Genomic DNA, 11,288 nt, shown 5'->3' with positions numbered 1-11,288 from the left:
TGTTAATCACTCACATGTAGATGAGGGAAAACTCAGAATTATCTGGCCCTTTGATGTGACACCCACATCTGACCTGTTTGCATCTGAGCAATTTATAAAAATGCCATAGAGACCGCATTAGGTAAAGTACTTTAAGCTAATTGCCTTTAGAAAGTGAGGTGGGGATTGGCTTATAACTATATGAAGTAAAAGAAGTTAGATTACATAAATATGATTAAAGCTAAGGGATTTGGGTAATTTCAAGGAAATGATTAACGTCATGGGCTATGATATCCAAGATGGATAGAAATAGGCGAGAAGGAAGAAAGTGAGGAGAGCAGAGTCTTGTGTCACCTTTGACCTTTAGGAAGGGTTCTCTATTATGTCAATGAATAGGGCTTTTGGGGGTAAGTTTTTCCATTTATTCATGAGTATAAGGTGAGTGAAAACATGGGATATGTATTCAAGTTGCTAAGAGTAGGGCAGTCTATAATTTCATTATTTAATATGTAGGCTCTAAAGAAGCAGTGAAAACCAGGTAGGTGGTAAATGGTTTCACCCAATGACTAGTAGAATAGCATGGGTGCATGGCAGGATTTGGGAGTTAGATCAAGACTAAGGAATTTGTATTCAGGACTGAGAACACCAGGACTTGCGCAGGTGAACATCACATGGACAAAAATAAAAGAAAATCATATTTATTTTAAAATAATTTCATTGGCGTATACTTCATATGTTGTACACTTTAATTGTCCCATCATGCTTGAGCAGGGGGCATTTTTCAAGATGGAGTCAGAGCAATGATCTGGAGACGTCCTAGAACATGGATGTTGAGGTTCTCTTCTTGGCTTAATTGCTAGATTACTTGACGGTGTCCCAGGATCTAGGTTGTGGTTATCCTTAAGAGAGAGGAAGGATGTGTGCCCACATAGGCCAATATAATTGTTCCGAAAAGTAAACATTTCATTTACATGTTGACCAAATTTTGCCATTTATAGGGTGAGTGGAAAAGAAGGATGATGGTGAAGACTTCACAGAGGAGGCAACGGGATTGTGTAACCCAAGCCAAACCAACATCTGGTTTATTAAACATCTCAGTCCCTTTGAGGATGTCCACTTATATATCCAAGAGACCAGTCACTAAAATTACTTCCCATCCTGGCAACGAAGTCAGGTGCCATCAGTGGGAGGAGAACTTGGAAAAGCCTCAGCAGGTTTGGTGGCAGAAGAGACTCCAGGGACTCCAGGTCTACAGCAGTGCAGGGGAACTTTTAAGTACTTTAGATCTTACCAAAGCACTGAAAAAAATTGAACCTAGTTCTACAGTTGATTCCCAGCTCTCGGATTTTGATTGTGATCTGCACTCTGTCTCCGTAACTACTCCTAGCCCATCTTCAGATTTGGCAAGGATGACCCCAGGATCCAGTTTTGATATCTCACAGCTCCTCTGCAAACCATTTCTGGTAACCGATGAAGATATTAGGAAACAGGAAAGAAAAGTGAAGATGTCAAGGGAGAGATTGGCAGTAGCACTGATTGCAGACAGGCTTGCTAGTGCAGCAGAGAAAGTAAGGGGCCAAGAAGGATGCCCTGAAAAATAGTAAGAGAAGACAGTACAAACAATATGGAGATTGGAACTTTATCACTATGATTGGAGTATCTACAAAGTTTTCTTTCTTTGATCTCTCTAAATTTTAAAATATACCATTACTCTGTGTCCCAATTTCTTAGTGCTTATTGTTAGGTGCCATTGAGTCCATTCTGACCCACAGCGACGCTAGGCACAACAGAAGGAAGCACTACCCGGTGCTGCGACATCCTAACAATTGTTCCACATTTGCGACCACAATGTCAATCCAGCTCCTTCATTGCCTTCCTCATTTTCACTACCTCTCTACTTCACCAAACGTGATGGCCTTCTACAGGGACTGATCTCTCTTGACAACATGTGCAAAGTATGTGAGACAAAATCTGGCCATCCTTGCTTTTAAGGGGCCTTGCTTCTCTGGCCTTACTTCTTCCAAGACTTAGAGGTTTGTTCTTTCAGCAGTTCCTATTCTTCTCCAGCACCACCATTCAGATGCATCATTTCTTCTTCAGTCTTTTCATTCGATGTTTAATTTCCACATACAGATGCAGAAACTGAAAGTTGGGGTCAGACAAAGCTTAGTCCTCAAAGTAGCATCCTTGCTTTTCCATACTCTAAAGAGGTCGCGTGCCACGTGTCTATTAAATGCTGCTTCCACAAACATGGGTTGAGGATCCAAGCAAGAAAAAAATCTTTGACCACTTCAACTTTTTCTCCATTTATCGGGATGTTTCCTATTGGTCCAGTTGTGAGGATTTGGGTCTTCTTTACATTGAGTTGTCATCCAGGCTGCAATATTTGATGCTCATCAGCTTCAAGTGTTCCTCACTTTCAGCAAGTAAGGCGTGTTATCTATATATCGCAAGTTGTTAATAAGCCTTCCTCCTCTCCCGAGCCATATACTTCTTCATATAAGCCGGTTTCTCTGATGATTTGCTCAGTATACAGATTGGCTAAGTATGAAGAGGGGCAACAACCTGATTGCACACCATTCCTGATTTTAAATCATACAGCATTCCCTTATTTTGTTCTCACAACTGCCTCGACCTATCTATGTACAAATTCAACATGAGCACAATGAAGTCTTTTGAAATCCCATTCCTCACAAGGTTACCCATAGTTTGTTATGAACACAGTCAAATGTCTTGGCATAGTCAATACAACACAAGAAACGTCTTTCTGGTATTCTCTGTTTTGAGCCAAAGTTCATCAGACATCAGCAGTGATAGCCCTTATTCCACATCCTCCTCTGAATCCGGCCTGAACCTCTGAACCTGTCAATGTACTGCTGCAACTTCAGCAGAATTTTGCTTGGATCTGATATCAATGATATTATTCTATAATTTGAGCATTGTCTTGGGTCACCTTACTATGGATTGGGTACAAATATCATTTTCAGTCCATTGGCCAAGTAGCAATCTTCCAAATTTCCTGGCCTAGGTGAGTGCCTGCTTCTAGCGCTTCATCTGCTTGTTGAAACCTTTCAATTGAGATTCCATTGATTCCTGGAGCCTTGTTTTCATGAATACTTTCCATACATCTTAAAATTCTTACTTCAGCACCACTGGTTCTTGCCCACATGCTACCGCGTTAGCTGGTGGAACATGGTGACGTTCTTTTTGGGGCAGTGCTCTGCTCTTTCCATCAACCTGGGGTGCTTCCTGCATTGCATGTTGTGAACGATGCCTGGAATATTTGAAGATTGCCCCTCGAGGCTTGCATCTTTTCTCTGAGCTCTTTCACTTGAATATATGCTCAGCATGTTCTTCTTTGTGATATCTTTAACTGTAGGTCTTTTCACGGTTCATTATAATATTGGTGCTTTTCTTCTCGAGTAGCCCTTTGAAGTTTTCTGTCCCCCTCTTTGACTTCATCATGTCTTCCACTTTCTGCAGCTACTCTGTGGTTGAAAGCTAGTTTCAAACTCTCTTTTGACATAAACTTTCATTTTCTTTTCCATTCCTGCGTTTTAAGGACTTTTTACTTTTCATGTTGAAATTGATGCCCTTCCTTAAATCATCAAGGCTTCTGCCTTTAGTATTCAATGTTTGAAATCTTTTCTTGAGATGCAAATAAGTTGTGTTTTGAATCTCTAACTTTACTATTAGTAGCTAGTCGATCTCACAAAGCATTCTCTAATTTTATTTCTAAAAAAGACACCCAACTCACTACCATATGATAAATATAATTCATTGCATTGGCCACACAGAAACTCACAGATAATACTTGTGAGCATGGCGTTTATTGGGGAAGTTAGCAGAAAACATTTCAGAGGAGACATTCTCACGGTATAGTTATTCAGTGAGGACATGTTACAAACTTACTTTAAACCAAGGAGACTCAGCCCCAGCTCCCATATGGGTCAGCAAACTCAGCTTCCTGAATTAAGTGCCTAGATCCATCAAACCCATGTAAGCCACACTGAAGGCACTTTTCCCAAAATTCATGGGTCAGGACACCCAGAGGCATCACACACCCCAAGCCAAACTCCTGCCCCTGCACACTCAGCTTTATTTGTTCATGGTCTGGGAAGTCTACAGTTCCGTCTCATGTTCTCGCTTCTAGTTCTGCTGTTGCTGCTCCTCTGTTACTCTCCTTGCATCAACGCTGTCTCCTAGATCAAAGAGGTTCACTGCACAGGTAGCTCAGGGTCCACAGGACACACTCCACTCCCGACTCTTTCTGCTAGTGAACTCCCCTTTGCTACTTCTGGGATGGATCGATTTAGACCCAGCAGGATGGTAATCATGAACAACTGAATTATACAATGCAATCAGTATCTGCTCCCTCCACCTTACTTAGCCTTATGAGGGAAAAGTTGTTTGGTGGGCGAGGACAGACAAAAGTCAAAGTCATCGTAATCATTTCTGCCCTGAAGGAGCACAGCACATAGTCATGGCTCCACTGAGGCTTCTCTCCCCAGGCAAAGGGATGGGACTCTAAGTCTTATTTTTCTTTTTGGTGGAAGGGTGCAATTTAATCCTCAACACTCTGGTTTATTAAACCCCTTTGAATGACACAAGGACTTTTTAAACATGATTTAATTTCTTTGAGATAAAAATTGTGATTCAGGTGAGAAAAACCTTTTCCCCTAAGGTTATAGCACCATTTTCATTTACTTTTATCAGCGTTGTCAAAGTTGTGGAATTGTCCTGTAGTTTGTTCTTATATCCACAGAATAACCTCTATCTTGTCAGAGTAGAAGGAGCCCTGGTACCGCTGTCGGTGAGCATTGGACTTCTAACCACAAGGATGGGAGTTCAAAACCATCAGCTCCATCATGGGAGAAAGAAGAGACTATCCTGCTTCTGTAAAGACTCACATCCTTGGAAGCCCTACCCAGGATCCCTATGAGTCAGAGTCAATTGATGGCAATGGGCTTAGGAGTCACAATAGATGGGTCAATGGTGCTGCAATAATAAAATTCTAGCCTTTCATGTGGAATCTTGAAGGAAAAAAACAAAACACACCTCAGCCATTGAGTCAGTGGTAACCGTGTAGCGAACCCTCGTTGGTTTCTGGGACTCTGTTTACAGGAGTTAAAGTCCAGTGTTTCTCCTGTGGAGCTGCTGGTGGTTTCGAACTGCCCACCATGCAGATCACAGCCCTACTTATAACCACCGCAGTACCAGGGCTACTTCATACCCGGGTTCAATTTTTCCTTCAGTGGAGGTTTGCTTTCTTATATGATGGTTAAACGGCTTCAGCAGAATTTCCAGACTAAGAAGAACTTTGTAGAGAGGTTTGATGATCTCTGTCTAAAAACTAGCTAAGACAAACCTTACGAAGCCTGGTGGTACAATACATTGTGCATGGGTTCACCATGAGTAGTGGCTGACGATGATATCTAACTCTTAACAAAAGCAACATCAACACAGGCAATTCAGGACCGGTAAACCCCTCATGACCAACCAATAATGGGATTAGCAATACCAGGAGGGGAGGGGGATGGTGGGGGAGAAAGGGGAAACCGATCCTAATGATCTACGTATAACCCCCTCCCTTGGAGATGGACAACAGAAAAAGTGGGTAAAGGGAGAAATTGGACAGGGTAAGATATGAAACCATAATAATAGTTTATAAATTATCAGGGGGTCATAAGGGAGGGAGGGTGGGAGAGGGAGGGGGAAAAGGTGGAGCTGACACTAAAGGCTCAAGTAGAAAGCAAATGTTTTGAGAATGATGATGGCAACAAATGTACAAATGCTTCTGACACAATGGATGTGTGTGTGGATTGTGATGAGTTGTATGAGCCCCAATAAAATGATTAAAAGATAAATAAAACAGTATCAACAAAACTCACTGCTATCAAGTCATCTCTGACCCATAGTGACTATAGGGAAGGGTGGACACACCTTGAGGTTACTCCCACAAGGAAAATCTTCATTGGCCCAAAAAACCTCATCCGTCTTCCACAGATCAGCTGATGGGTTTTAACACCTGACCTTGAGGTTGGCAGCCCAACACACAGCCTACACCACCAGAGCTCCAATGGCATTTAACGCAAGGGCTCCTATTGCAGCTGTGGTAGCGACATAATTTTGTGTCATGTCAACTTGAAGTGCAGAGGTGCCATCTAGCCTGTCAAATGAGGTCACAGCCTGATGGTGCCTCCTGGCGGGTGAAACCTCCTCATAAGGAAGGTTCTGGGAAGCTCCCTGCTCTCTGCCTTCACCTCCTGGTGAATGAAACTTGTGGAGACCTGCAGGAGCTCTGGAGATGCAGCCACTGCCTTTTGATGCACAATATTTTTCACCCAGTGACCTGTGATCTTCCTACATTCTGTATCATTGCATGTGGCTGCATGAGTCTGGAGAGGGATTTGTGGGCTAGTGTCCCTGATCTGGACTGGGTTAAGATGTTTCCTAACACATAATGACTGCTTGGTCTAAAGCTCTTGCTTACACTTGTAGAAGTGTAGTGTCTCTGGATTTGTTTCTCTAGTTAACCCTTCCTAGCACAGCACGTTCCTGTGAAAGAGAAAATGAATTATTATTTTTGTGTAACAGTATCCTAATATCCTCTAAAATACTTCATTAAAGGACAAATATACCTATATTCCTAAGTAGTAGCTATCTTTTGTACTCCCATGAAGAATTATATTCTCAAAAATCCGCAGGGAAAATTCTACCCTCTCCTATAGGGTTGTTGTGATTCCAAATCAAGTTTATATTTTAGTTGTCATTTTAGAGTTTGTTTTTGATTAGTTGTGTGTTGAAAAATTTAATTCTGTGGAATAGCAGACTTTCTCTTATTCCTTAGACCTACGTGAGCTTGACATGTGAGTTAAAATTGCCATGCTACTTTGAGAACGTGCAGTTAGGAGAGAAAGTTGTTAGCATTGTTACTGGGAGACTGGCTTGTTTGTCTTAAGGATTTACATCTATTTATCTCCTTGCCTGATCAAACTTAATGTATCTGTCCAATCATCTTTATCCATACTTATTTTTAAGAGAGAGGAGCCCTGGCATAGTGGGTTACTTCCATGGTGGCCTACAAACTGCGAGGTTAGCAGTTCGAAACCACCAGCCTCTCTGTGAGAAAAGATGGGGGTTTCTACTTCCATAAAAAGTTACAGACTTGTGATTTACTTGATGACAGTGTGTTTGGGGGTGGCGATGTTTATTTTATAATATGTTTTATCAATGTGTGTAACAATTTATGGGCATAATATATTAAAAGTAGGATAGTATATCTACCTTATGCAACTAAATTCTTTTAAAATTTCATCTTATTTTCTCTATTATTCCATGCGGTTGATGGCCATTTGGAATATTAGTTGTTTATATGTTCAAATTTGTTCTAACTCATAGTGAACCTGTGCACAATAGAATAAAACACTATCCAGTTCTGTGCCTGTGTTAGTCTGGGAAGACTAGAGAAACAAATCCACAGACACTCACATGTGAATAAGAAAGAGGTTTATATACAAGAGTTACTGAATATTGAGAAAACATCCCAGCCCAGTCCAGATCAAGTCCATAAGTCCTGTATTAGCCCATATGTTGGATACCAATCTATAAAGTCCTCTTTTGACCCAGGAAACACATGCAATGATGCTGAATGCAGGACGATCACAGACCAGTGGGCGGGAAGTCTCGTAGATCCAGTTGCATTGTAAGCATCTCAGCACAGGCAGGGGTTTCCATGTGGCTTCTCCAGGTCCAGGATTCTGGCTGCATCAGGGTAGGTCCATGTGGCTTCTCCTCAGGGAGATCTCGCAAAGAGAGCCTTGTCAGTAGAGAGTCTCCAAGGAATGAGTTGAGAGAGAGAGAGTCTACTGCCTCCAAGGAGGAAATACAGGATTTCCCAGAATTCTCAGCATAAGGCCATGCCCACACAGAGGCCTCATTGGCAATGCAATGATTGACAGGGTAGATACTACCCCTTCACTCCCAATCCTCAAATTGACACCAGATTATGTAACTACCACAGTGCCTTTCTTACAGGTGTTATGTTTAAGTTCTAGCTAAGGCATATTTTAAGGTTTTGCTTAAAAATTAATACCAGTTTGGATGCACAAACCCCTTTCTCATCACTCCTTTGATTTCATTCCAATTTGTATTTCTAAGTTCACATTTCTTCTTGATGAGGCACATTCTTTAGTATTTTCAATGATGTGTAGAAGCCATACTTTGAATTTGTCTTTATTTCTGAAAATGTTTATCTCGTTGACAGGTTGTTTAAGCCAAGTACATAGCTTAGGTTCTAAATAATTCTTTTCTTTTATTAATATTTCTAATCCCCCATACCTTTATCTGAAAATGGGAATGCATCCCTTAAGGCTACTGAAGATATTGGTACTAACCACCATACTTAGCAAAACTGAAAGTCTATGACTGATACTGTTATTATAATTATTCAAAGAGGACATTTTAGATGAATGATATTGCACAAAACTAAGAGAATGAAACCTAAACCCAGTGCAATCCAGTTTATTCTGACTCGTAGTGATCCTATGGGACAAGGCATAACTGCTATGTAGGGTTTCTGAGACTGTACATTTTTATGGGAGCAGACAGACTCATCATTCTCCTGCTGAGTGCTGGTAGGTTTGAACCACAGACCTTGTGGTCAGTGGCATAACCTGTAACACACAGCTCCACCTGAGATCCTTTGAGGATGTAAAGCTCCCACCAGATAATTTTTTAAAATCATTTTATTGGGGGTTCATACAACTCTTATCACAATCCATCCATACATCAATTGTGTCAAGCACATTTGGATATTCGATGCCTGCATCATTCTCAAAATATTAGTTCTCTACTTAAGCCTTTGGTATCAGTGCCTCATTTTTCTCCCTCCCTCCCCGCTTGCCCCCTCCTTCATTAACCCTTGATAATTTATAATTTTTATTATTTTGTCATGTCTTGCACTGTCCAACATATCCCTTCACCCACTTTTCTGTTGTACTTTCCCCAGGGTGGAGGTTATATGAAGATCCTTATAATCAATTCCCCCTTTCTATTCCACCATCCCTCCACCCTCCCATATCACCACTCTCACAACTGGTCCTGAAGGAATCATCTGTCCAGGATTCTCTGTGTTTCTGGCTCCTATCTGTATCAGTGTACATCCTGTGGTCTAGTTGGATTTGTAAGGTAGAACACCAAATAATTTTTTGTGGTGGAAAGTTTAATGTTTAGCCCTTGAGTATTTTCCACTATGGTATGCTGAAAAATGTAGGGAGCTAATATGAAGGGGCTTCAAAAATTTTGTGGAAAATTTGAGTTTAAAGATCAGGGAATTTTCCCACAAAGTTCTTGAATCCCCTTGTACAATCATCCAGCAAACCCGGGACAGACTTATCCAGCCTTGGCACTTTGGGGCTGCTCATTGGGAAGGGTGATAGTTAGCTTTTGTGTCAAACTGGATGACCAAGGTTGTCAGTAGTTTGGCAGTTAAGACCTTGTAATTTCTCATGATGTGATGTAACACATTGTAATCAACTCCATAATGGGATCTGCCATGACTATCCAATAAATTACAAGAAGATTAGGGCAGAATGCAACCCCTTTGCTCAAGCTACAGCCCTGATGCAATGGGAAGAAATTTTCCTTGGGGGTGAGCATGCTTCCTATATGAACAAACAATGTGGAAAAACCCGTTTGCTTTTTGCTGGGTGTGGATCTTGCATTGGTCTCATCAACCTCTGTTTCTCTGGACTTGAGCCGATGGTCTGCCATATCGCCTCTAATCCTTGAAGTCATCAGCATCCTACCATCTGACCTGTCAACCTTGAATTCATCCTGTGGTCTTTCTTCCATCTTGGGTTCATCAGCCCTGGAAGCTACTTGGGTCAGAAGAAATCTCCAGCTTAACATTTTACCCATTGACGTGGAAGCTGCGTGGATTCAGACTGTCCCACTTCCTCAACTGTTTGAGTTATTTTCTTAATAGAAATTACACATAATAGACAAGTATCACCCAATGATTTTTCTTCTCTAGATATGTTAGTTCAGGTAGACTAGATAAGCAAATTCACAGAGACTTATATACAAGAGCAATTGAATATTGAGAAATGTCCCAGCCCAGTCCAGATCAAGTCTGTAGTCCAATATTAGCCTATATGTCTGATACCAACCTGTAATGTCCACTTCAAACTCATGAAATACATGCACTGATGCTGAATATGGGAGAATCACAGGCCAGTGGGGTGGAATTCTTGTGGATCCAGTGGTGATGTAAGCATCTCTGCTTACACTGGCAGGGGTCTCTACGTGGCTTCTCCGGCTTCAGAGTTCTGCTTGCATCAGGGTAGGTCCATGTGGCTTCTGCAGCTCCCAGGGCATACGAGTCTATTAGACTTGTGCCATGTGTATTGTCAGTAGAGTTTCTCCAAGTGAGTGCGCAGAGAGATAGTCTCTCCTGCCTCCAAGAAGGAAAAATCCAGGAATCCCCAGAATTCTCAGGAGAAGGCCATGCAAGCACAGAGGCCTCATTGGCTATGATCTCCTTGACAGATTAGATTATACCCCTTCACTCTTAATCCTATCAAGTCCCAAATTGACACAGATTATATAACTAAAACCTAGGGAACTCAGCCTAAAACAGAGTGTGTGGACTAGAACTCTAGTCAGATTCAGCACAGAGAAGGATGAAAGGAAGATTGCCTTCCCTTCCCCTAGATTATCCCAACCTCCTTCACATTTTCTTCATCTTGGCAATCAAAGCAGATGCTGTCTTTATGCAGCATTGATAACACTCTGAGACACAGGCTTTCCAGAGAGACAGCCATTTCAGGTCCCAAATCTAAAAATAGAGTAAGTTCTGTCCCTCTCATTCCCCTTTGGCCTGTTTCCCATCATAGAGGACACAGAGTGGGTAGGCAGCCACTGAGGCAGACTGATTTCAGAACTCTAGGAAAGAGAGACACATAAGTGTCAATGAGTGGTGGTTTGCCCAGGAGTCAGAGGAGGCGTGTAGTAGGGACTACAAAGGGAGGGAAGCCTCGTACATGCGGGAGATGCTGACTTTATATGATAGACAATTTCTGTGTAGCAGCTTCAACAGATGTGGGCTCACTTAGACACAAGGCAGCATGAAACCATAAAACAGTTCCTTCAAGACTAATGTGGGGAGACGTCTCCTTTATCCCTGTGAATCCTTAAGAGTCACGTAACAAAAGGCCAAAGGACTGTTTCAGACCAATGTGGTTTATTTTTGCTCCAGCCAAGTTTCCTTGGACCCAGGCTGGGGGAAGGGCCCCAAACAGATGCAG

At 41.8% G+C, this 11,288-nt stretch overlaps 1 protein-coding gene across 1 annotated transcript; it reads left to right on the top strand.

Annotated features, from left to right (window-relative positions):
• The first annotated feature begins 995 nt into the window (after positions 1 to 995).
• On the top strand, positions 996 to 1,580 carry LOC142431089 (methyl-CpG-binding domain protein 3-like 1). Its single transcript, XM_075536113.1, has one exon. The coding sequence runs from the start codon at positions 996 to 998 to the stop codon at positions 1,578 to 1,580; it is 585 nt and encodes a 194-aa protein (XP_075392228.1).
• Positions 1,581 to 11,288: the final 9,708 nt, after the last annotated feature.

This window comes from Tenrec ecaudatus, chromosome 1 (genome assembly GCF_050624435.1).
Source record: "Tenrec ecaudatus isolate mTenEca1 chromosome 1, mTenEca1.hap1, whole genome shotgun sequence".
NCBI lineage: Eukaryota > Metazoa > Chordata > Mammalia > Afrosoricida > Tenrecidae > Tenrec > Tenrec ecaudatus.
Note: the sequence above shows the minus strand (reverse complement) of the source record. Positions and strands in the feature narration are given on the sequence as shown.